Source organism: Rhamphochromis longiceps, linkage group LG19 (genome assembly GCF_057381845.1).
Source record: "Rhamphochromis longiceps isolate RC_006_pf linkage group LG19, R_longiceps_female_GT1.1, whole genome shotgun sequence".
Lineage (NCBI taxonomy): Eukaryota > Metazoa > Chordata > Actinopteri > Cichliformes > Cichlidae > Rhamphochromis > Rhamphochromis longiceps.
In genome coordinates this window covers 30,135,613-30,161,903 of record NC_140575.1, presented here as the reverse complement: position 1 = coordinate 30,161,903, position 26,291 = coordinate 30,135,613, and the positions used below count along the sequence as shown (strand labels likewise).

General features: G+C 41.8%; 2 protein-coding genes across 5 annotated transcripts in view; one reads left to right on the top strand and one right to left on the bottom strand.

The window, feature by feature from the left end:
* LOC146647062 (fibroblast growth factor receptor-like 1) overlaps positions 1 to 19,620 on the top strand; it is a 36,616-nt gene extending 16,996 nt beyond the window's left edge. Inside the window, exons 2-7 of one of the 2 annotated variants that reach the window (XM_085392458.1) lie at positions 6,486 to 6,537; positions 6,630 to 6,902; positions 13,950 to 14,018; positions 15,807 to 16,091; positions 16,744 to 17,097; positions 17,554 to 19,620. In XM_085392458.1, coding sequence (XP_085248584.1) covers positions 6,734 to 6,902; positions 13,950 to 14,018; positions 15,807 to 16,091; positions 16,744 to 17,097; positions 17,554 to 17,993 — 1,317 coding nt within the window. In that variant the 5' untranslated portion in view covers positions 6,486 to 6,537; positions 6,630 to 6,733 and the 3' untranslated portion in view covers positions 17,994 to 19,620. The remainder of the gene's footprint in view (positions 1 to 6,485; positions 6,538 to 6,629; positions 6,903 to 13,949; positions 14,019 to 15,806; positions 16,092 to 16,743; positions 17,098 to 17,553) is intronic. The other variant, XM_085392457.1, reaches the window with a different exon arrangement.
* A 382-nt stretch (positions 19,621 to 20,002) lies between these two features.
* On the bottom strand, positions 20,003 to 26,057 carry tacc3 (transforming, acidic coiled-coil containing protein 3). Of its 3 annotated transcripts, none has more exons than XM_085392454.1 (17): positions 25,915 to 26,057; positions 24,537 to 24,699; positions 24,085 to 24,203; positions 23,962 to 23,999; positions 22,739 to 23,849; positions 22,587 to 22,629; positions 22,349 to 22,493; positions 22,181 to 22,239; positions 21,970 to 22,100; positions 21,758 to 21,842; positions 21,534 to 21,659; positions 21,076 to 21,143; positions 20,944 to 20,987; positions 20,690 to 20,850; positions 20,474 to 20,580; positions 20,276 to 20,396; positions 20,003 to 20,193 (listed from the first exon to the last, which is right to left on the bottom strand). In XM_085392454.1, the coding sequence occupies exons 2-17, from the start codon at positions 24,696 to 24,698 to the stop codon at positions 20,128 to 20,130; spliced, it is 2,586 nt and encodes an 861-aa protein (XP_085248580.1). In that variant the 5' UTR covers position 24,699; positions 25,915 to 26,057; the 3' UTR covers positions 20,003 to 20,127. The 3 variants fall into 3 exon arrangements, with proteins under 3 accessions (XP_085248580.1, XP_085248582.1, XP_085248581.1); XM_085392456.1 differs by having other exon boundaries at positions 21,534 to 21,620; XM_085392455.1 differs by having other exon boundaries at positions 24,543 to 24,699.
* Positions 26,058 to 26,291: the final 234 nt, after the last annotated feature.

Genomic DNA, 26,291 nt, shown 5'->3' with positions numbered 1-26,291 from the left:
CATCTTAAACTGTGTATCTTAAAAGGGCAATAATTTCCCATTTCTCAGACCTGGAGTTGTTGTTGCACAGAAGGCCTCTGTGTGCTTTCAAAGCTTTTAACTCCAAGGTTAAGAGAACCTGTCCTTGAGAGGGCAGAGGTGGAGGAGTAGAATGGAGCCCCCCCACCCTCGAAGAAACGATGCAATCATGCACACAACACAAACACTTCTGAAGTTATTCAGACGATGTCCTTGATTTCAGCACTTCTTCATGCCTTGTTTTTCAAAAAAGACTTCAAAAGCTTTGGAGGAACGGAGATTGAGGGAGGAAGTCATTTTGTTGCACATTCCTCGCACTCGGAGCAACAGCCAAAACTGTAATAAGCCAAAAAAGCTCAGGAGTGGCTCGAGTGTCCAAGTTCAAGATCACCCAGACCCTTTCATCACAACCGAAGGAATCTTTTGATATTTTTGGCAACACACCAACTTGGATTTGTGTTCTGGTTTTTGCAAGAATTAGCTAGCTGGGCAATTCAAGCAATAACGTAGCCATCATTTACTGAGAACTGCTGGACTTGCTGGACAGGTGAGAGCAGCCAGTCAGCCTTCAGTTTGCTGCTGAAAAACTCATTTTAACAGAGTTAGTAATGGAGTCTTCCTCAGCACCTCCTCAATTTAGACACTTTTTAGCATTTTCATTACATGAAAGTAGATCATGTTAAACTTCAGATGTTCTTGTATAGTGTCAGTGTGGTCTGTTGTTCATTATTGTAAGTCATGGAATTTAAATTGTATCGACTGCTCTCAGTTTTTAACTCATGCAAGTTTAGATAATAAATAGCGTCTATTTTTCAAAGTCACGCTATTCAAAAATTGATCCCAGCACAATTGATCGATGTGACAGATCTAAGCCATATGCTTTATTCCTGCCATAAACTGCAAAAATATTAGACCGATTATTATACAGTTATGTCCAATGAAGCAATTTCAGTCAGGTTGACACTGAGCTCTGTCCAGGGGCGTTTGTAGTATTTTTTTTAATGGGTGGAAGAAGGTGGGGCAATAATTTCAGAAATAACTGTTGAAAACAGCCTTAGAAGACATATTCATGAGCATCTTTCCATTAATAGAACAATAGAACAACCCATTTCCTAAAAAAATGATAGTAAGCAATTATTCATTGAACAGTATTTATTTGTAAGAAACAATATTATTATTATATACAAGGACCAGTGTATTTTCATTTAAAAATCACAGCTGCAACTTCCTGAAGGAGACCCACCCCTGAAGTGTCATGACCCGGACCACAAGACACGGAGACCGTCAGGCCCACCGAAGACAGCGCCGCGGATAGCTTTCCCCTCCACACCAATGACTGAGAAAACTCAGGCTGCAAAAGTGCAACATGGCAGCTGTTGCGTCGTCCATCTTTCATGCAGTCATTGATACAACTAAAAAGAAAACAGACGATAAAGTTCAGTGAATTTCATTATTTAGCTTGCTAATACTTTGACCTGAATGTTTACACCACTGACAGAAAATAAAAAGAGACAGAAATACAAGTTAAAATTCGGAATTTGTTTTATTGATTTGGAAATTTTTAACATATTGCTAATCAATTTGATTTAAATAGGGCCCAATAACAAAAGCTGATTGAAAGTGCTATATATTATAAAGACCCTACAATGCAAGAGAGAAAACCCAACAATCTGATGATCCACTATGAGCAAGCACTTGGCAACAGTGGGCAGGAAAGAAAAATCCTTTTAATGGAAGGAAACCTGCGGCAGAACCAGGCTCAGTCGGTTGAGGGATTTTAATCCAGTTATAATCAAATTTCTCTCTTGCTACGACATTTTTGATGTTATGTATTTAGGTATTCATCTGCAAGGAAAAAGATGACCATTTTTCCTTGAAGATGAATACTAAGTTGATGTTAAAAAACACCACTTCAAGTTGTGCGTCTTAATGACTCGGTGATGGTTTTGGCCAATGCAATGAAAAACCTGACAATGGCATTTGGCTTCTTTTCTGCTTCTGACAGATGTTTAGTCAAGCTAGATGCAATGTTTTTTACTGCTGTGGATTTCTGTAACTCCCAATAAAAGGTAGATCTGATTGAGAAACCATGGGATACTGCAGTAATCTCACAAGGCTGTGTGCTTTTTGGCTGTAATCGTGACAATAATTTTTAAAAATGATGGCAGCTGGAATAGGCTCCAGCCCCCGCAAGCTGCATGAGAAGAAGAAGATGAACGTATCATCGTGCCATTATCAATAAGACTCAAAACTAGAAAAGAAAAGAAACTATTCAGCTTGAGAACCATCGCAGTTTTCTGTACAATTGTACATCTTTTTGGAACCACAGGCTCTGCCACCTGCTGGCCATTATATAGAATAGATTTGGCTTCATTTTTTGTTAATACACAACAGGATTTCTTCAGGTATTTAATTCTTATCTATTAAGTAGTTATGTTGCTGTTGTGGGAAAGGCCTTTATTAGTAGAAAACACTGTTTGTTGACTGTTTATAAAGAAAGAAAACATTAATATAACACAACATGAAGGGTGTCAGTCATGATGGTGATTGGCAGCTTTTTTCACCTTTAAGCACAACCAGACTTGCCCTGAGAGGAACGAGTATGTAATCAGTTTGGTTTATTTGTCTGTCTAGCGGCTACGGTTTTCATATCATATCTGATTTAATTGTGGTGAAAATTGGAACTTCAAGGTCACACCAAATGTGAAAATCAGGAAAATTTGTATTACCCTCATTTTTTATGGATTATCTTCAAAATTCACAACAATATACTAGGCCTTTGGGGACATCAGTACCTAGGGTGGCTAAGCATTTGAATATGACCTTTATTGCTAGCGTCCGCTGAAGGTCAAAATTTGCGCCTCACAATGCTGCCATGAAGTTTTGCAAAATCACAAACTGCTTGAATATATTTTAAAATCTCGAGTTTTTACAGCTTAGATAAGCCAAAGATTTCAGCCAGTTCTGCTCCAGTCATATGGATAAAGAAGATAAAATACACCATTTTAGTATGTAATGTTTCAAGGTCATGGGGTCAAAGGTCAGACATCAAAGTGTTGTTATGAAAACAGACTGACGTCATCCTGTCAGTCTGCAATAAAAGCATCATAAAACATCAAAGTTTTAGTATAGTCATTGCCCTTCGGGGGGGGAGTGCCGCTCTCTGACTCCTCTAGTTTCCTCTCGTTTCCAGTCCATAGATTTTTCATAGAGAGACACATTTAAGGAGACCAAAATCTTCCTGCCTTTATGTTTAGATTCAGTAACTGGCACATCATATCATGTTTATTCAAGTACAAAAACTTGGAGGTTAGAGATGGAACTGGTTTTTTTTCCTGTGTCAGTATTTATCAGAAACTTCTTCTCATCTAACTTGCACTGATAAAGGAAATAAGGTTACTTCTCCAACCCTCAAATTATTCCTTTATGTTGGAAAGGACACATTTAGCAACAGAAAAATGGGCCTGTAAATGAAGCAGCAGTGAGAGTTCAGGTTAGCCAAAACCACCACAAACATAAAGCCAACAGAAATCTCAGCTTGGAAGGAAATCCTCCTCTGGAAGGTCGGCGTGAATTTACTGTAAGTGTCGAACACTCTGCAAAGAAGTGCAAAAAAAATAAAGTTCACCCTTGTTTTTTTTTAAAATTTTATTTATTTTTTATGAATGGAAACGGGGCATTCAGAAGTTCTCTTGTCTCTTTTTATTTTCTTCCGACTTGTACTTACGTCTCAAGAAATATATTTTGCAGCTTTGACAGAAGCATTTCCTTTGCAAGTTCAATCTGTTTTGATGCTTTACTTCAGCTAAACCTTTGACATGAATCAGGCCTTGTTTTTGTAAGTCACTCCTCTCCATTAATCCAGAAGGGACACATGGTTGAGTGGCTTGTGAGACCATAAGTCGGAAGAGATAACTGTAGCCTATTTGTTCAAGATTTGGCAGAAATGTATTTATGTTTTCCCGAGGCGGTTAAATCCTTTAGGACTCGTGGTCCATATGAGCTCGAGCAGCACTGAGCCAACGCTGGGACGTGTCTGTGGTCCTAAATCAGATCCTACAGAGGAGAAACAGTGAGCGTCTCTGTTCTGATTTCCTAGTAGCTGTGGAGTGAGATACGGGCCAGCTGACAACAGCCAAAAAGACTGCGGTTGCATTTTCTCCACAGACATAAACAATGACGCTTCCAATTTCCTGTGCGTGCTGTGGACCAGGAAAGGACATCCACAGAGAGAAAGGGAAAACTCTCAGTTTATGGGTGAAGGAAAGAGGGTTTCGTTGCTTTTATGCTGCTTTTACGCTGAAATATGTCTTCTTTTTTTTTACTTATACAGCTGTATGTATTTTTTTGAGAGAGAAAAAAAGAGACTGAGTCTGTCACGGTTCTGGGTCCGTTGGACCCGGTATTTTGAGTTTATTATGTTTTGGTTTATTTTTGCATTATGGATTGTTTTCTGATGTTCTGGTGCTTTGTTTATTATTGTCATTATGGATCTGTTTCTGTTATTCTTGGTGAGGGATCAGTTCTTAGGTTTTGGGTTCTCATGTGTGTTGCAGTTTCTGTTCAGTGTCATGTCTGCATCTGGTTTAGTAATTCTTGTTTCCTGTCTTATTGTGAAAGTCTTTGTCTTATGTTAGTGTGTGCAGCTTAGCTCCCCCGTCTCGTTAGCCCTGATCTCCCCCAGCTGTGTCTCCCTTCTGTTGCCCATTCCCTCATTACTACCCTGTGTATTTAAGCCCTGTGTTTTCCCATGCTCGGGGTCGTGTCGTAACATCATATTATACCTGTGTGTGTTTCTGTTCTTCATAGTCCGTCTTCACTTCATGTTTTGTTTTTGTACCAGCAATAAAGCTGAGGTTTTTGAGTTTCAAGTTAGTGTCTGAGTCCTGCGTTTGGATCCTCCTTTACGCCTGCCCGCACACAGAGCCCTGACAGAGTTAAAGATTTTTGGCTTTAGAAATGATAGCGGCCCAGATGTTGTACCTGCAGCTGAGATACATCTGTAAGCAAAGTGATGGATGCCAGGGGGAGTTACCTGTGTCAGGATAATGAACTTCTTGTTTACCATATGTGTGAAATGCACTGAAGGAATGTGACTCCTGTGCGTGCGTGTGTATGCATGCATGCATTGGGAGAGGCCATGCGTACATACCCTTTCCATTGTTTTTACTGCGAGCAGAGCGCCCATTTGTCCTGAGCCGCAGTTTGTGCTCTGTGTACTTTTGAGGTCTGTCGCAGGTATAGGGTTTGGTTGCATTTCCTCCCCCTCTTTGCGCTCCCTCGAGCTCCTGTTTCTCCTCCGCGTCTGCTCTGCTCAGTAATTCAGGGTTTTGTTTAGTTTTTGATGGGGGGTTAGTCAGAGGCCCGGCGCTGTGCGACCAGCGGCGCAGGCCTCCTAACACCATCACAGGGTGTTTCGGCCTGCTTCACTTCACCAGATCTGAGGGCCCAGACCCGAGCCAATTAAGAGCCGGGAGAATAGGCTGCTGTCCGTCTCGCTGCGAACCGCCCCCTCTCATCTCTTTGATGTCTTGCACGCTACACATAACCAGAGCCAGTACACTTCACCCTCTCTGTGCAGGCAGTGAACGACAGGGCTTAACCAATTATTACAATCTGGTTTCAAGATTTTGGGTAATCATTGAGAAGATGACAAATTGCCTCTATCTCGTTTCATCTGCCTCTGATCTCACTGTTTTAGACTCTGGTTTGATCCTGATAAGTCAGGATTCACATGCTTTTTTTTCCACTTGCAAGTGTGAATAAAGCTGTTTTTTCATTATCACTCAGTTATAATCTGTCATGCAAATTAAAAGATTTTTAGATTTTTATGGTTTGACTGCTGTTACTTTTAAATGTTACTAAAAGAAGAAAAACAAACTAAATGATACATGTCTACTTCATCCTAAAGACTCTTAATCCCTCTTCAGGTGATGTTTCATTGTCTGTTACACTATGATGGGGGGAAACACAGTGAGTTGCTGCGTGCTTTTAATGTTTTTGGCCTACAAATGCTAAAAGATGTGGAGCACCATCTGAATATTGTGGTCAGCCACAGAAACACATTTTCACTGTTAACAAAACAACTTTATCACGTGGCCCCCTTTTTTATAAGACTCTCAGTTGACAGTGGTGCAGTGCACATTATTGCACAGACAACAATAATGTTGCAGAAAGAAAGGCAGAAGACAAAAAGCAGGTAAATGAGCAAAATATATTAAGTATAAAGCATTTAAATAGTAAAGAACAACAAAAGCAGCCAAAAATCAGTAGAGTGGGGACATTCGATTGTGAAAAGAAGATTATGTAGTGCTTTGGAGCTATAATGTTATTTCATCATGAGTCTACAAAGGATTTAAGCTGATTTCTATCTCACTATATTTTAATGGTGTCTAAAACCAACCAGACTAACGTTTTCCTTCAACATCTTTTTAATTCTCGTTTCTGTTCACTGGTTTTGCCTGAAGATGCTCTCAGTGTCATCATAAAAAGCAAAGAAGAGAAAAAGATGATCTGAAAGTGAGCGTTCACATTTACTGACTTAAATGTGAGCTGTTACATATGAGGAAATATATGAGACATTATAATTGCATATTTTCTTGCATCCTCAGGACCTCCACGGGTGTCTGACAAAGTTGAGCACAGACAGACGGCCCGGGTGGGCAGTGCCATCAAGCTGCCATGTCCGGTGGAAGGAGACCCTCCACCCCTCAAAATGTGGACCAAAGACGCACGCAACATCCACAGTGGCTGGATACGCTTCCGCATCCTCCGCATGGGCCTGAAGATCAAAGAGGTGGAGACGGATGATGCGGGGACCTACATCTGCAAAGCAACAAACGGCTTTGGTAGCGTTAACGTCAACTACACCCTCATCGTCATTGGTGAGTGCGGACGGAGTTCGGTTTGGATAACCTGCCCCTCGGCAGGCTCACGAGATGAGATCATTGGCTCGCAGAAAAATGTGTCATTCTTGTTAATGCAGCAACTATAAAACATGAAGTCACCTGTCTCTTAACTAAAACCAGAAACAGCGGCAGTGAGTCAGTCCCTGATTTGTACTGTCGGGCCTCATCAGTTCCGCTGTGGTGTTTAGGGGCCAGATTTGTAGCTTTTCCCGGCAGTCAGAAATCTCACCTCAGTTTAAATGTTAAACGAAAGCATCGCTCACAGAGGTCAAGGTCTAAAACAAGTAGATTTATGGAGGTTTAGTGGCTGATCCTCTCATCTGTTCTATGTGTTGCTGCCTCTACCTCTGTCTGCCCAAAGTCAACAGCGGCACGGGATATTGTTTCATACTACTTCATCCTCTGTGACTCAATTGGATCTCCAGCTCTTCCTTTTCCTTAGGCCACACTCTTTAGAGGAAGGAGGTCTGCAGCCTCACAATAAGAAACACATTCAGTGTAAAAGTTTGTCTCCAGCCTCTCCCGCAGCTCTTGTAAGAGCACAATCTGACCGAGTGTGTTACTCTTTTGCACACTTTTGAACACAGTGCATTTCCTCTGCGCTACAGCAGCACATGATGAATGAGCGGAGTGGAGCGTGAAGGCTGTGTTTATTCTAATTACTCTAAGATGCCTAATTTGGGCCAGAGTCTGTGCGCTCTCGCAGGAGGAGTTACAGTCGGGTCTTGTGACAGGCGTGCTTCAGACGAAGAAGAGCCATAATCAGGCACAAGCAGAAAACACAAATCACTTCAGAAAACGGCCCTTATTGCAGTAAAGCATGCGCATGAGTGGGGAATAGATGAGACCAAAGTTTATTTTAGGGTCTCCCTCTGTCTGTTGCTGGTGAGTTGAAAATGAGGGTGTCTGTTGATTGGGCTAAAATGAAAGGTTGGAGACTGGGGCACGGGGCCAGCTATAATGGTTTGTAGTATAGTTGTGCTGTATAGTATCAAAGTCAGACGTGGCTATGGCTGTATGTGTAGTTAAAGGACATTCCTGTGAACTTTTTATAGTGAGTGTAAAGAATTTGTTAAAGATGGAGCTGGCAGTCTTGGTAGTGAAAATACAGAGTTCAGCTAAAGTTAGAGTTAAATCTGAATTGCTGGAAGTTTTAGATGACGTGTGAGCACTCACTGTAGCTAGGCATACACTCACCAGTCACTTTATTAGGTAATATTGTCAGAAATTTCACTACTAGAATTTTTCCACAAAACCATCTCTAAGGTTTACAGAGAAGAAGCATAAGAAGACAAATGTGACATGCCTTGTTGTCGGAGGTCAGAGTTAGAAGGCCAGAGTGCTTCGGTTCAAATAACCACTAGTTTCAACCACAGTATGTAGAAGAGTAGCAGAAGAGCACACCAGGTGCCCCTCCTGTCAGCTAAGAACAGGAAACTGATGCTAAATTCAGACAAACTCACAAAATTGGACTATATAAGACTAGAAAAACGTATTCAGATGCATTCAGATGGGAGGCACGACATCACCCTGCCTTGTATCGACAGTATTGTTCCTGGCCATGTCCATTCCTTTGTGACCACAGAGTATCCATCTTTAATGGGTGCTTGCAGAAGGATAATGTGCCTGTGCCCTCAGATCATCTCAAAATTTTTGAACATGACAGTAAGTTCACTCTACTCAAATTGCCTCCTCAGTCACCAGATCTCAGTCCAGTAGAGCACCTTTAGGAGGGGTGAAACATGAAATTCACATCATGGATGTGCAGCTGGCAAATCTGCAGCAGCTGTGTGATGCTTTTGTGTCAACATGGACCAAAAACTCTGAGGACTGTTCTGTGAATCTGTGCCGTGAAAGCAAAAGGGGTTCTAACCCAGTAATAACAAGACGTATCTAATAAAATGGCCATTGAATGTATGTGTAGGTGAAAGCAGTGATAGAAGCTTGAGGTCCAGTTGAGGTTCAAGTACTGAAATGTAGTAATTGTAGCAGAAGCTGACCTGGGACTGTGAGTTAAAGTGGAAGCAGGTAGTTGGGTCCTTATATGTTTGGATGTGGGTGTCGGGTTTTCCCCTGAAATCAGAAACATGTTTGCCGAGTAATCTAACTACTTAAAGTAAGTTAGGCAAGTAATTTAATGAATCGTCTATGTTGAAAAGGTCTTTTCGCAGCATGTTCAAACTGTTTTGTTAGTAAATAAACATTTATTATGAAACTTTCCAGCCTGCACTTCCAGGAATTCTGTCAGTTTGTGTCTGGAAATTCAGAAAAAACAATTATCAAGTACTTTTTGTATTCCTTAAAGATTTGTGAAAAAGCAAGGAGTATTATTTAGGGGATTGTACTTTATCATTTTCATTGAAACTTGACAAATATAAACTACCGTAATTGTCGGGCTATAAGCCGCTACTTTTTGCACAAGCTTTGAACCCTGCGGCTTTTAGTCAGGTGCGGCTTTTCTATGGATTTTCCATGATTTTTGTGATATCATAAGACGATTTGTTTTGTTTGTTCCGCTGTTGTACGGCACTACGTTGCCTGGCGGAAGGATCGGGGTTCAAGAGTGGTATGTTAGTCACATGTCCGTCCGCCAGGCAACGTAGTGCCGTACGAAGTAGCGCGAAAAACAAACTTCAAAGTAGCGCTACGCATTCAGCAGGAGGCGTGGATGACGAGCGGCGATAAACTTGCGAAAAGCAAGTTATGCCCAACTCCACCGGTGGATTCTGACAGCGTGGAAAAGTGCGAAAACATCCACGATCACCAACGGATTTTGAAGGGCTGGACTGCTGCATGATGGAGAGGAGGACACCGCCACGGCCCTTCTGAGGGTGTTCGACTCTGACACTGACAACGAGGATTTCTTTGGTTTTGAAAGTGACAACGAAGGAGAGAAGCGGAGAGTGGATGACGAAGCCATCCTGAGCCTGTTCGTTTCCGACATTGGAGAAGAGGACTTTGGTGGTTTTAGTGCGCAGGAAGAAGAGGAAGATGGTGAATGACTGACTTTTCTTCTTGTTAAAGCCGTGTCACTGCACCTGAGCCTAAAAGGTAGTCCGAATCTATTTTTCTGGTGTGCTGTAGGTTACTGTTATGTACTACATGTGCAAATATGTACCCATAACTTGTTTTTCAAAATATTAATAAAAGGGGTGTGTCTCCAAACAGCCATCTCTTTCCTGACAATTCCCTTTGTGCATATTCTCTTACATATGATAAGTCAACATTGAAACACCTGCGGCTTTTAGTCAGGTGCGGCTAATGTATGTACAAAACAGGATTTTCCCCTGATTTTAGCTTGTGCGGCTAATATTCAGGTGCGCTTTGTAGTCCGGGAAATACGGTAGTTGTGACATTTTTAGATCTCTTTCCAAGTTGAGAAAAAGCTTAACTAAACAACTAAATAAGTATTAAAAAAGAAAAAGAAAAAAGGAGCTCCGAAACTTTCCAGACCGATGTTTTCTTTGAACATGTGAGATGACCGATTTTTGAAAATGAAGTATTTATCCAGAGTGGAGCCAGAGGTTATTTGGGCTATATTTTTTATTTAAATATTGATTTAAAGTTGGGAGATAAAGACACGCAGGCATACACACTCTCACACACAGTTAACCGATTAATCTCACTGATAAATAACTTTCTCCCTGAGGATAATTTGTGTGGTTTGACTTTCTGTTGTGGCTCCGCTGAGTGAGAAGACAAATGAACAGTTAGATGTTGCTGGCATGAAGCTGGCACTGATTCCTTTGAGATCAGAGATTGCTTTGAGTAGAGCATGCATTGCCCTACTCCTCTTTGAGACTTCTTTAAAAAAAATCCTTTGCAAGTTTAATCTTAAGTCTTTCTTGGAAGCATATTTCCATGAGATTGTTATCAGAAGTCTGTTGACCCTTTATGGAGTTAGCTGGAGACTTTCTGGCCTGACTCTTAATCCTGAACTGGCTTGTTCCATTTCCTACTTATCCTCGGGTGCTGGTGGCAATGAGTGCATAACAAATGGACTCTGCATTTCTCAAGAACACCCCCTCCTCTGTTTCAGCTCTCTTGTCTATCATCCCATTACTCGCTGGCAGGCCATCGCCGCAGCGTTTGTTTTTATAGGTAATTGTTCCATCAGGGGTGCATTTTCATTCGGGTTGCCACAAAGATTATGGGAGCCTCATTGTCAAAATACTTGCAGGACTGAAGTCAGATTAATACAGCCAAATAGTCTGCAATTATCATGAGCAACACTTTCCAGTAACACTGAATCACCTAATTGTGTACGGTTTTTAATTTAGCTGCATGCTGTAAAACCTGCTGTCCGTGTGTGTGTGTTTAGGGGATAAATTATGGTGCTTAGAGAGATCAGAGAACATAGTTTATTTATTTGAAATTCTGTAAATGAGGGGTAGCGGGCTCCAAGCACAACTGAAGTATCCATCATGTGCGTGTATTATTTTTACTGGAGCGAACATGTTAAGAGGAGCAACTGCATTCAGTTATAGTGCCGGTCAGGGGAGGAGGGTCAGCTAAATCCTGGCAGCTGTTCAAGTTCAGCATGGAGAGCATAACTCCTAAGACGTCGCTTGGGACCCGGCAGAGAGGCCAAGCAGAAGAAAAACAGTAAGATAAAGATTGTGGAGTGAGACTGGAAGTGCGAGAGTGAGAGGTTTTGCGGGCTGATCCGTGGAGGCGGGGTGGAGGGGGTTCCACTGAGGCTGGAGAGATATCCCTCTTCCCATCTGCCAGCGGACAGCGTGTCCTCCCAAGAGCTATCTGAAGAATCTGGTCAGTCAGTGCAACATGGCGCCTCCTCAATCCCTCCAGCTGGCTGTTTGGGCCCTGTTTGGGGTGGTCTCCTGACAACTGGCCCCCATCACCTCCTAGCACCCCTGCCAGGATAGACCGATGCATGCAGCAGTCTCATCCTCAGCTGCTCGGGCTACAGCAAGGCTTCACGAGGATTAATATGGGATTGTCTGATTAGCATTTAGAGGATTGCATGTTAATGTTTATGTCTGTGCAGATTAAATATTACAGGATTAGCGCTCCTTATTTTAGGGTGAAAATGTTGGCTCGCATTGTTCATTTTTCTCCTCTCTCTAGAGATGTTGTCAGGCTGGATAAACTGCCATGTGTCTCACTGATCACATGTGAGAGCTGTTTGGAGATTTCCAGAGTGTGATGCAAGGCCACTGAGCATAACTTTCCCTGGACATTAGTGTCCCCAACAACATCTGGAGCTCATTGTGACCCCAAATCATCCAGGCCTTTTCCTGTGGTTCAGCTGGCACAGGAGGCCAGTGTATCGTGACCTGTTTCCTGCGGCTGGATTTGTGAATGAAGTGGGAGGGAATGGCGTCAGACCCCAAACACTGTAGCTAGATCATGAATGAATGGGAGCTGTGTGGAAAAAGATTGACTGTATTTTAGCCAGCTTAGTCTGAGTCTCACTGGAGCACTGTCCCATTTGCGTGAAGAATTTGTGACTTCACACAGAGAGCACTGATTCCATAGTGTGTAACAGCTTTTACTAACCTTCCTGGACACAAAAATGCTCATTTATAGAGGAGGCTTCTTAAGCACTTCTCCTTTACTGATTTTATTTTTCAGATTTCCAAAAATAACCTTCATATGGCAGCCAGGAGATGTCCTACATCACCCCTGTCTGCAGTCCAGTGAGCCAACATTGTGCAAGGACAATAGTGGCAAGGGATAGCTTTAACAGGACAGACTTATAAAGGGCACCATTGTTCCCTGAAATTGCCAAAAAGTAGAGAGGAAATAGATTAAAGAGAAAAAAGTCAGAAAGAAAACCCCGGCAGTGTGGGACCATGTTCTGTTTGGATTGGGAGGTTCAGGAACCAGGAGGAATGTGGAGAGTCCGAGTGAGCAACAGAGAAATATTTCTTCCACTGGAGGCTGTTTTTTAAAGGAATGGGTTATTATAGTTGGCCAGTTAAACCCCTTCAAATAGCCATGACATCATGGCTGGGCTTGGTGCTGCAGGGGACAAACAAAGGAGGGTTTGTACCCAGAGAACCCCAGAGAGCTTTGAGGGTTTCGGGGGGACTCAGAGGGAGGCAGAATGAGGAGGTTAGAAGTCACATCTGGTCTCTTTACCTGACCCAATCAAACCCTGAGAGGGAATCGAGTGTGCCAAACTGCATCTGAAAAAAAATCCCAACGTGAGGCTGCCCTGAAACGGGAATCAAAACGAGTCTTAGAAGGTAATAAACTGGCTGGGAGATTTTCCTATGGGATCGCTGTTAAAACATACTGTTAAATGGAGGTGCTGCTAAATGACAAAAAAATAATCCTTTTTTCCCAAAATGCTACACATACGCTGGTTTCTTTTTTCGTTTTTTAACGTGAGGATGTTTTGTGCAATTGCACCTCATTAATATCGCAAAAATAAATCATTCAATTGAAACACTTCTTCAATAATAACCTGCTTAATGTCCATCTGCACTCATTGGTAAATATTGGCAAGAAACTTGATCTGCTTCATTAATTCATCACTGCTTAACTCGAAAAGTGAATACGCATTACAAACTCATCGATTAGGTTTCACTCATTATATTTCCTCTAAGCCCCTGTCTCAGCTCAGCTGTATGATGTCAGCCAATGACATAAACTCCACAGCTGTCTCCTGGAAGCGAGCTTATATAAACTGGTCATATTACTTCCAAACGCTGCACAGTATGACCTGAGCATGCAACACTCTCAGAAGAGCCTGTCGATAAATGCTGAATTGAATTGGTGAGAGCCAGGAACAGTTTTCTTGCCTTGTTTTTGTATCCGGTCACCGCTACTGCAAAATGACTATAACAGAATAGAAGAGGGGGATTGTAATGGAAGGATTTAAAATGAGCCTGTCATCTGAAATGTCAGTGTGTACCGGATGTTGTATTCATGCACCCAAAACAGTAAATGTGCAATAATTGTTACTTATTCAGATTCTTCTATACTGTAGTGAGGACCTTAATGTCTCACTCAGCCTTTTGTTGACTTATTTGTGTTTTTCTGCTGTGTTAACAGATGATTCGGGTTCTGATAAAACTGGATTGAGGGCACCGGATGGAGCCGAGCTTGGTGGTGAAAAATTTGGTAAGACTTCTGTGCATGCTCTCGACTTTGCAGCTGGAAATTCAAGGACTAATTGAGTTGTTTTGAATGCTTTATTGCATGTACTGCAAGTCATATTTACTTTTACAGCTGTGGGCAAACCTATGTGTAATAGTCACTGTGCAAAAATCTTGAGCCACCCCTCATTTCTTTAGATTTCTCTTCCAAGGAGTCAGACTTTCTTGTAAGTGTTTAACGTGGTCTTGGGCAACAGTTTTCCAGGCTTTCAGGAGCTGATGCAGAGTTTTTCTCCTTCTACGTGACCAGTTTTTGCTGGACCACTCACCACTGGCCTATGAATCATCTGATCATAAAAATGTACCTAACTCAAGGGATGAACCAGTGCTGTGTCCACACATAACAGACAGCATAGCAAAAAAAAAAGTTTAAATTTTAAATCGTCCTTTGTTACTAGTAGACTGTTGCAAAAACATATCATTTGTTTCCATTTCTTTATTTGAATTAGCAAAAAATGACAAACACATTTTGATGGCCGTAAAATTGTAGTTTTGAACCAACAAGGTAATTCCTAAAAACTCATTAGCTGAAAGCCTTGAATGGTGGGCAGGTCTTGTTGATTATTTGAATTTTTTTGGTTCAAAACATCATTGGTGCAACCGTGAATTCAGCCTGTATAACATGGTGGAGGCTCTGTCATGGTGTGGGGCTGCACTTCAGTCAATGGTGTTGGGGATCGTGTCAAAATTGTTGGAATTACGAACACAGAAAAGTGTTGGCAGATTTTGATCCCCCATGCAATACTATCTGGAAAGCATCCGAAAGGCTTCATTTTTCAGCATGACATTGATCCCAAGCACACTTGCAGCGCAGTAAAACTATACTTAGATAGAAAATAATACACTGTGGAACACTATCAGTCATGAGCTGGCCTTCACTGAGCCAAAGACTGATGAAGCAGTGTGCGATCATCTTGACAGAGAACAGAACAAAAGGCATCCATCTTCCAAAGAAGAGCTTTGAATTTCCTTCGGAAAGCCTGGAGAACTATTCCTGACTTAAAGAAATTACAAGAAAGCCGTTTTTTGCTGTTTTTGTCTTATATGCTGTTTTTCCATGTAAGTTTTGCACGTGTCAATACATATTTTCCCAGCAAAATGTAAAGAAGCTCCTCAATTTATTCACTTTCCTAAATCGGTTATTTTTGCTTTATCCCCCTTTACTAAATATCTTTTGATTAGCTGTCGCTCATTAAGAGACTCTCCTGTGATCACAGCCAGAACTGTGTGCCCGAGCACGCAGGAAATCTACTCTCACTGACTAAAAAACTGACTAAAAGTAAGCAGTCTGAAGCCTCAACCTTTGGCTCACAGGGATTACTTACATGTTTGTCTAAGTCTAAGTCATCAGTAATGACCAAGAACCCCAGCCCTGAACACTGTCCTTCTTGGAGACAAGAAAAAAAGTCCTTTTTTGTTAAATATCTTTATAGTTTTTGATGCATGTTGGTTAGAATTATTATTATTATTATTTTACTTTTGACTGCTAAGACTCGGGAGAATAATTTTTTAAAAAGAGCAAATACTACATATTCATATAGCACAGGGTTAGGAGTCAGAGTCATTCCTCCAGACCTCTGAGGGTTAATACAAACTTCCACCATCATAAAAGTATGTGTAGGTCAGGAAATAAGGACATTTTTTAGAAACTCTATAGATATCAATAGAAACATAAAACCTCACTTGAGAAATGTAGAAAAAAGGTAAATTATACTATCTACTCAAAGTAACCAGCTTGTACTTTCCTCCAAAGTGCGTCCCCGCTTCACTCAACCTACAAAGATGAGGAAGAGAGTGATAGCTCGCCCAGTGGGCAGCTCAGTGCGGCTCAAGTGCGCAGCCAGTGGAAACCCTCGACCGGACATCGTGTGGCTGAAGGACGACCGGCCGCTGACGGAGCAGGAGGTCGGCGAGGGCCGTCAGAAGAAGTGGACTCTGAGTCTGAAGAATCTGATGCCAGAGCACAGCGGCAAATACACCTGCAGGGTCTCCAATTGTGCCGGGGAGATCAACGCCACGTACAAAGTTGAGGTCATACGTGAGTATCCCGCAGAGAGCTGAGCTGTACACATACCGAGCACGCTCACCTGGAATTATTAGGGCTAACAGATGAGGCCGAGCAAATTATTTTAAATGGTTACTGCTGTTTGTGCGTCTCATGTTTGTGATTTTATGTACATCGCTGCAGGAAATTCAGACAGCCTAATCACTGTTTCAGGTCTGATTATGACCAAGGAAAAACATGCCGTATCCATATTCTTCCTGCATGGATGAATGTGTAATCATGTATATGAGAAGAATACTAAGAACGCAAGTTTGAGAGTGGGGGCTTGTGCCTTGGTGTTTGTACAGAGGGGAGAGAGCTCAGCTTAGAGACCATCCACCCAATCTGGAGCTGATTAAAGCCCAGCTGTCTGCCAGACCCACTGCCCCCCCCCCCCCTTTTCCCATGAGAAATGTGTGCTGTACAACCAGGAGCAAAGAAAGAGAGGAAACTAATCACACATACTTCTTGTGTTACATGTGGTATTCTTCCCTCAATGTCAATTATAAGTTCTAAGCCTGAGGGTAATAACAGCGTGGAGGACTAAGACCTCCTCTGTCCGCAGAGGGGCTGTCATGTCAAAAGATGTCTGTGTGCATCTTGACAAGTTGGGTTTTGTTTTGTTTTTCTCTGTATGTTCACTCAGAGAGGACAAACTCCAAACCTGTCCTGACAGGCACCCACCCGGTCAACACAACGGTAGACTACGGCGGCACCACGTCCTTCCAGTGCAAAGTGAGGAGCGACGTTAAGCCGGTCATTCAGTGGCTCAAACGCGTGGAGACCAACGAGGAGAGCCGCTACAACTCCACGATCGAGGTGGGGGACCATAGGTTTGTGGTGCTCCCCACGGGTGAGGTGTGGTCGAGGCCCGACGGCTCCTACCTCAACAAGCTGCTCATTAGCCGCGCCAAGGAGGACGACGCCGGCATGTACATCTGCTTAGGCGCCAACACCATGGGCTACAGCTTCCGCAGTGCCTTCCTCAGTGTGCTGCCAGGTGAGGCTCGAGGAATGTCTGTCTGCAGTGTTACAGTAAACTGTAGAAAAGCTTGGATAAAGCCCAGTGCTATCAACCTATCAATCGAATTACATATACAAAAATGTTGTGTTTTTTTCTTTATGTATCTGCATTAGTGCAAATAGTATATGCATGCATAAATCAGGAAAAGGTACCTTTGGAGGCATCAGTATGTTTTGAACTAATTAGGCTATTTTTCCCATCAATTAATTATTAATCATTCAGTAAAAATGTAGCATTTTTAAACTTTAATTCATGCTTTTTCCTCTCTTGTTCTGTTTTATGATTTTAAATCAAACATATGTTTTCTCAGCAACCCATATTCAGCGATGAATAACAACAAGTAATGTGATAATAAAACTACAACTGTTAGTTTGCTGGCAGACAACAGAGTATGGAAACATTTAAAAGCTGGAATCTCATTTTCTTTTACAGACACTAAGCCTCACATAACACCGATGTTTCCGCAAGCCTCCAGCTCCCTCCCCTGGCCTGTCATCATTGGCATCCCTGCAGTAATAGTGTTCATCTTTGGCACAGTGCTGCTGTGGTTCTGCCAAAGCAGAAAACACTGTCCTCCTCCCAGCTCCCCGGCCGCGCAGGTACTGCAGAGCTCTCACCGGCTGCCGCACCGGGAGCGGGACAGGGGCTGCGCGGCTCCCTCGTCCAGCTCCTCCAGCCCCGAGAAAGACTGTGTGACATCCATGAACTATGAGGAGTACCTCGCGCAGCAGCAGCAGCTCCTCCTCGGCCAGGGAGGACCAACAATTCCCGCTAAAATCTACCCCAAAATCTACACAGACATTCACACACACACTCACTCCCACGTGGATGGGAAAGTACATCAGCATCAACACATTCATTTTCAGTGTTAGTGCCAAATATTCCCAAATACTCTCCTCTAAGCTGCGGACATTAAGCTGCGGACTGAACAGGAACTCTGGAGTGACACTCACCTGGCATTAATTTTTTAAAATGGAGATTGTTGGAAAAGTGTACAATGTGTGGAAAAACAGTGGCCAGTGATACACACCTTTTGTTATTACATAAAAACTTCCATATTTGTTGCTCTTTTTTTTTATACCTGTCAGATTCTCACACCACTACAAATGGATCAATCCTTGGCGGGCACTTACTAAAAAGGACGGGGATGTTTTTATTTTATTTTTTAAGAGTGTGAGATTAATAGCAGCTATTAGGACCAGCTGAAAGGTCTTCCTCATCAGATGAATTTTCCATTTTCTCAAGTGAAAGTTGGTCTTTATCTTTCACATGCTCAGCTGTTGGAGCGCACAGATGAAAATGGTACTCAAGACTTACAAAAGGGCTGGTTTTACGCTCCTACTCAGGTTGTCCTTTTGTTTGTTAAAGATGCATTATGCTGGGAATGCTGACCACTATCCTTTATGTTACCTTTTTCCATCCCTGACTTCTGTCAAAAGTGATATAGAATAGACTGATAAATGTTTATTGTCTTTCACAGAGTGGAATAATTACATTGCCATGTCAACTGTGTTGGTCTACATTATCATTTTTTAACCTTTTTTGTGGTAGCTTCCCATCTGTAGTCAGTAGTATGTTGACAAACAAGAGAAGATGAGTCTTTTTGACATCAACCTTTTCCACCCACAGTTCATGAAGCTGTAGTCATTTATAATCAAACTGATGACTATTTAATTTATTTTGCTAAAAAATGTATCAAAGGTTTATTTTTCAGAGTAAAGCGTTTTGCATATCTATGTAATGTTATTACGTTGTTGTGTATAGTACATATTTGAATATTGTCACTCAGTTTATTCACATTTACTTCATGCCAATATTTAGGTATTTTTTGTATGTAATTGGTTGTATTTGACAATCTTATTTGATGTACTCTAAGGTTTAAAAAAAAAAGTTTGAAGGTTTGATAGTTTGATTAAATGACCAGAAACAAAAACAGATGCATTCTTCCTGAAGATTAGTGGATTTTGGGTATTAGTTAAAAGCTGCAGTGTGCACTGTGATGAAGGCGTACCTTTCATGAAACCGTCAGGGCACGCAGGTCAGCTTTCTTCCTTTGAGTGGGTTGAAGTGTCCGTCGAGGGTGACACAGAGGGCATGCCCACAGAGGGGCAGAACGTGCTGGGATGAATGAATAGATACTGTACAGACACAAGAGCAGTCTCACAGTTGCTTTATAGATGAGTGATGGCCCCTGCAAGACTACACCAAACAACCAGCATCTTTTCTCATTTAAGTGAATTGACCCTCTCCTCCCCCCTCTCTAGTCTGCACCACCACCATCTACTCATTCAACTCCAATCTAGGTAGGATTTCCTTTCACCATTTAGGAAGTGCATTGTCCTGCTGTGGGAGTGATGTGACAGGACCCTGTGATTACTCAGGAAAGAAGGGGAGCATTGTATCAAGTGAGCTCTTGTTTTGTTGCAAGTATGGCAGGATGGAGATGAGCTTTGGCTCCAGACAGATGACGGCCGAGTACACTGAGCTGCCTGTTTTTAAAGCAGGTGTGTTTCTCTGAGTCAAAAAGCTGTGGTATTGTCGTGTCCATAAATAACGCTTAGAATACAAAATCCAGCTGAGAAGGTTAAATTATGAGAGCATGCACTGCCCTCTAGTGGTCAGGGTCCTGTATATCAGCCATTGCTAAAGTCAGAAGTGCCACAATCCACTTAGAACATCAAGAAAATCCCATGGGGTCTACCCAGTCTTAACTGCTCACTCCAAAGTGATTTACCTTGAAAAATTGTTTTATGAAAAAAAATAAAAATAAATTCTGTTATAACTGCAGGCTACATGCAGTACCTCACCTGCCCACAGTTTGGGAATCCCTGAGTATAGCATACAAGCAAAACTAAAGATTGATGCAAGAATGATCACCAGATCAATAAATCCTTTTTATTAACCTTTTTACAGTATAACATTGAAAGAGACAAACAGTTCACCACACAAGAAGACACTCTGGACATGAAGATAAAGAACAGAAGCAAACAGCATTTAAAACCAAGTTCAGCCCTTTTGCACATTGGATATGAGTTCATCACAAAGTTTGGTGAGCTCCTCTGCCTCTTTCTCCTGTAACAAGAAAAGAATTTAGAAATGAGAAGAAAAGTGATAATACTGCTGCAAATTCATGAAAAACAACATGCCGACTTGCCTTCTGGTCCAAGCTCTTCTCCAGTGACTGCACTTTCAGCTGCTCTCTACGCAGCTGTGCTTGAAGTGCAGATACCTCAGCCTTGTATTTGGATCGCACCTCAGCTATTCCTTCATTTGCACTGATGGTGAGAATTAAATTCAAGTTAGTCAACGCAAGTCTCCTGATGCTTCAACATAAAAGGCCAGAGTTTCTTACTGGCTAATTTTCTCCTCGGCGTGAGCTTTAAGTGTTTGATAGCGCTGCTCCTCCTTTTTGATCCTTGCCAAGTAGTCCTGTGCACAAGACTTCAGAGTCTCTTCATTCTGGGTAGAGGATGCAGAAAATATTTCAACATTTAAACCTTAACATTAAAAAAATAATAATAATAATTTGAAATTATAGCAAACATTTGTCTGGCTTCCATGAGCTGACCTTTTTGTAACCCTCTATAACGTCCTTGTACTTCTCCAGCCTCTTGAAGAGCTCGCCTAAAGATCTCTCCATAGCGTTCAGGTCGCTGCATAGTTGCTCCTTCTCCAACAGAGCCGCATTGAGCTTCGCCTGGGCCACCTCCCTCTCCTTCTCTTGATCAGCTGACCAGTGGCAGGAAATTTTAAATTAAATGTTTGACAAAATACCCCACACATTAACCCTTCTGATGAGCGCAACATGTACATATAACTTACCCATCATCTTTGTGATCATGAGCTCAAATTCAGCTACTATTTTCCTATGACGGAGACAAAATGTGGTCAAAGATCTTCAAAATTGATTTTATATAAAAACAACAAGAAATTTTAATATGATGCACAGCTCACCTCATTTCTTGCTCATTATCAAGCAGCTTACTGTTCTTCATACTCCACTGGTCCTCTTTTTCTTTACCCTATATGAGAGAGAAATGTACACTTTATTTTTTCCTTGAGACTAAGAATGGTGCCCATCATCTAGAAAACCCATTACTCAATTTTTTTTTTTTTTTTAAATAAAAATTACGCTCAACTTCAATGCCAAGCATTTATTCTTTGGATCCAGAGGAGCTTTGCATAAACCACAATTCAAAATAATCCCATTGATCTTTTCTGGCCTTTTTACTTTAGTGCCATTTTACTTTTAACCTTCTGATTGGCTGCTACATGTAGATACAAATTTTGATCTTTGTGTTTAAAGTGTGGCTAAACCTGATTATTTTAAAATAAATAAATAAGTATCATAATTTAATGTGGATGTTTTTGTGTTCAAATGCTGTATGGATGTGAAAAGCCAGACAACCTACTTCTGCCTGCACTTTGGCGATTGCTGCATCCAAGTCTTTCTGACTGTACTTCAGCACTTCGATGATAGCATCTTCGCTGTTTGCTGGCTGCGGGAAAGGAGGGACAAAGCTCTCAAGGACTGGAGTCTAGATGACATAAGTGGAGAAGATTTCAACAAAGTTAGCAGAAATAACAAAGGCGACGAGAAATTACCGGTCCAGCGGACAGAGTACAAGAGACTCACCGATGCTGCTGCATCGTCAAGCAGTCTGAAATCATCTTTTTGTGGACCATTTGCCACTTTATCTGCAGTCTGTGGTGTTTCAAGCCTGAATTAAACAGAACAAAGTGAAGAGGTTTCCCTTCCGATAAATTTATTTTACAGAAAATCAAAAGCCGATCAAATTCGGCTCTAATGTCCAGTGAGAGCAGCAGCACAACAGAACTACACCGTACCGTAAAACAGGGGCAGCAGGGGGGGGGGCTTGAATCTGAGCACCCGGGCCTGCAGACTTCTTTGGGCTCTCCCTCAGGAGGGGATCAAATTTTAGGTACAAGGACTGTTTCCTCAGTGCGGACTCCTTGAACTATTGATGAGAAAATGTAAACACTTTGAACCTTGTGGTTGAGGATTTAGTCATTTAGCAAAGATAAAGAAAGCACTTACACTGCTGGACCCAAACTGTTCGAGGTAGTCAATCTGTCCATCAAAGTCACTGGTCATGACTGGAGATAAAGATCGTGGGTTAAAAGCAGTAAGAGCTTTCCATTACTGCTAAGGATTGAACAAAAGCACGGTTTGGTTCAAACAGAGCTGAAGCCAACAATTACTCACACATTGCTCCAGGAACAAACTCGTCATTGAAGTCTAGCATGCCAGCTTGTGCCTTCTGCTCAGGCTGAGAGGGTTCAGAGGACTCAGGGAGATTCTGCACTGGTTGTTTGGTGTCAAGGTCAGAGACAACCTTGTTATCTGCAACCTGTCATTCCATAATAAACAGATGTTTGTTAAAAACAACCCACACATACACAATATATTGAGAGTTGCATCAAAGTACATTCCTCCAACTTACCTGTACATGGTTTGGTTCAGGAGCTGGCAAACTGTCTTCAGCACTGAGAAGATGAAAACTTTTAGAGTGAATCTACAGTGAAACATGGCACTACTGGTAAGTGAAGCATCTGCTGCTAATAATAACGATACTAAGCCTTTACTTTCTCTTACCGTGCTGGCGGTTCAGCCTCCTTTGTCACAGGGACATCAGTTTGCTCCTGAACTGCGGTTTCTACTGGTTCTGGGCTGGATTTCCTGCTGCACACGGGGGAGTTGTTTATGGCCGTTTTTGTGCCAAAAGGATTGAAGTTTGGGTCGTCAAACTTTTCAAAGTCAAACGAGTAAGAACTTTTAGGCTGTAAAGCATCAGCATCACCATAACTGACTTCAGGCTTCACTTCAGCTTCTTTTGGTGGTTTGACATCAGACACCTGCTTTGGCTCTTTAGGTCTTACACCAGTTGGCCTTTTGCCAAATTTCTTAGGTGGCGGTTTCCGTTTGACTTCAGCACCATCATCAAAATTGAATTCAAGTTTGACAGGCCCGTTCTTGGTTGGGCCTTCCTTGACTGGGTCATCAGCCGGCTGGGATTCAGCAGGAGGGGGTTTTGCTGTGTCGGCAGATATCAGATCCACTGTAGCGTCATGCTTCACCTCGTGCTGAACAGGCAATTCTTGGGCCACCTCAACAACAGATTGTTTGCTTTCCTCTGCAAGTGCATCTTCATTTGACACCTTTCGCCCAAGGACAGGTGAATTTGGAATTTTAGAGCCACCAGTCTGGAAAGGATTGACTGCGTCAAGGTTGTCAAAATCGAAGTTATAAGAACCTTTTGCTGAGAGTGGAGCATCTTCTGCAAAACTGCTGGACGACTTCTCTTGATCTGTGCTTGAAGACGCAACACCAAGCCGTTTTTCATCAGGTGTCGCAGGCCATGAATTGTCTTCCTCAACCACTGGAACCTTCACTATAACCACACTGCTCTCCGTGGAGCAGATATCGGCAGAAAGATCAGCGAGTGAGTTTTCTACAGACGCGCTGAATGGAAGGGTCTCATCTAGTGCAGACTCCATTTTGATAGGCTCCTCCACGATGTTCACTGGCGGTGTGTTTTCAGACTTGCTATGATCTGCAGGGGGGTTTTCAACAGCAGGCCTCATAGGTGAGAGAGCCATATTGTTAGACCCCTGAAATGGATTGAAGTCATCAAGGTTTCCAAAATCCAGCATATAGCCACCTCTGCTTTGTATTGGCATGTTGTCATCGGGATAAGATGACACTTCTGCAGGGGGAAAGAAAAAAAGTAATGAAGGTATCTGCTAATCTCTCAGCAGTGGTAGGGGGAAAATACATAAAGAGCTCATAACTTACAAGTTTAAAAATAAATAAATTACCTTCTTTGAGTTGCTCAGTGGCTTCCTGTGGCAAAGTACTACAAACCCAAAACATGATAAGTTACCTAAATGCAACACTTTGTTCAATGAAGGCATACTGGTGAATGACACTCATTTACTTACTTTGATTTATCCAAATCCATAACTTTCGTATTCTCGTCAACACTCAACAAATTGACAGACTTGTTGGGAGACAGAATTCTTTTAGTCACAGGGTCTCTTCTTGGAGTCTGAAAACAAACCTACACAAAAATTATTTAGTCAGTAGTCAGAAGTAGCCAGCTGCCCCCAAAAGGCCTGGTTTTGAGCCTTGAAAAACCTTTTGTCTACAAATAACTGCTTTTCTTTTTCTTCATATAGGTTTTCTTGTCCATCTTATTAAAATTCTGTTAACACTGGTTAGAGACAAACAGGCTGAGGTCAGAGTTCATATAGTACCAAAAGTAAATAATTTTTCATCATAGTCAAAGAGTGAAAGACAGTCATTAGCATTAGCTTTCTGCCCAGGGCTACACTGCCTTGTGACTATACAATGGAATGGGATGAAAGTTGTTTTTTTTTTTTTTTTTTTTTACTTTTACCCCCTTTGGTACAGTCTTGCTGGGCAGGTTTTCTGTCTGACGTAGGATGGAGGGCCTTCCAGTCGGCTGATCCAGGGCAAATATGTCGTTAGGAGAGTTGTGCTTTCCTCCTGGGCAGACCCCACGATTTTCATCATTAACATCAACAGAGCTCATCCTGTAAAAAAAAAAAAAAAAATAGAGGAAAAGACTGTTATGCGACTGTACTGGGACCTCTAACCCTCACCACTGAAGGAGGCGTCAGTCTTAAAGCTGCAACCAGTTGATAAGGCACTCTTCTGGTTACAGTTTACTCAGTGTGGGTGGAGAGCAAGAGAGAAAAATAATGTAAGATTTACACAAGAACCAAGGCAGATATATTGAGTCGGTACTTCTCCTGGTGAAGTTCTTAGAACTCATTTGAACTCCTCTCTCCGGGTGGTTTGCAGTAAGGCTACCGTTTGCCTTTGATCCCACCACTTTACTACATTTGTTTTGTGCATTTGTGCACAACAAAATATTTTAGGTAGAATTAGCGCTGCAGCAGTTGCATGGTTTGGCCACCAGATGGTCTTGAAGAGTTTATTTTTTCCACACTCAAATGGCAGTCAATGTCAACAACTTGGTAACAAAAATAATGCTTTTAGATAATATAGCATTATCAGTTTAAAATAAAATCCTAAATATTTATCCGCCAATTTTGATAAATCCTGGTATATAAATATTTATCTAAGCCTTGGCTTTTAGTCTTTAGACTTAATGCTGTCTAAGTCACGTATTAAGCCCTAGATGAATGAAGCATTATTGGGAGGAATGAGTCTTCCAAGTTATTTTAACTGGTTAAACTACATGAATCGCATATATGACCAAGCAGCAACACGTGATTTCTTGTAGCCAAAGGTTAGCATGCCTAAGTTTACAAACCTGGTTACAAATAATGGATAGCGAACTAACCTTCCCTGGTGTCTTAATGGCTGTACAAGACAGCCGTTTGCTGGCACTGAAGCGGTAGATAAACCCCCAACTGTCTCTGATGGATGCCAGGAGAGCAGTGTTTCATTCAACCGTTAGTTATTAGTAAGAGAACAACAATGCACATAAACCGCAGAGTACAAGCCACGATGTGGTTAGGTTACAACAAACAGACATCTACTCCCTACTCAATTTTACCAAATTTTTCATTAAAGCTAATTCAACTTTCGACACCCTGTACACACTAGCACTGATATAGTTAACGTCAACAGTAAAGTGACAATAGCACCTTTGCTAGCTAACCGGTACACTTTAGTTAACGGAAAGTCGAAGAAAATAAAATCTCAACATCACATCTTAAAATACCAAACATTGCCAGAAATAACATACTAAACTGTAATCCCGTGTATCTACCACTTACCTCAATAAAACATATGGTGCTGAGAGAAACCGGGTCTTCGTCTATACAGTGACGATAAGAAACAAAGTCGTTTTTGAAAAACCCTCGCCTTGTGTGGGTGACAACCGTTTGGATTTTAAAAGCCGTGAAACTCACCAATTAGATCGGGGGAAGCGTTCAAAGGGAACGCACTTCCCGGTTAAGCAGCCAATCCGTGAAAGAACGGATGTGATGTATTTTGGTGACTGCGCACTCGAGTCAGCTTTAAAGATGACAGGAGTGGCAAGGTAATGTGCTCTAAAATAAAATGTTACACACTCCTTAAACCAAAACTACTACACAGCGTGATAAAAACAACAACATATATTTAAAGAAAAAAAATACGATAAGGTTTTGTG

Bases quoted from the DNA above. Each gene is read 5' to 3' on its own strand.
- tacc3 (XM_085392454.1), bottom strand. From the start codon at position 24,698: ATGAGCTCTGTTGATGTTAATGATGAAAATCGTGGGGTCTGCCCAGGA. The intron at 23,850-23,961 runs GTAATTTATTTA...TTCCCCCTGCAG, and splicing joins CACTGAGCAACTCAAAGAAG to AAGTGTCATCTTATCCCGAT. The intron at 20,194-20,275 runs GCAAGTCGGCAT...TTCTTGTTACAG, and splicing joins AGAAGAGCTTGGACCAGAAG to GAGAAAGAGGCAGAGGAGCT.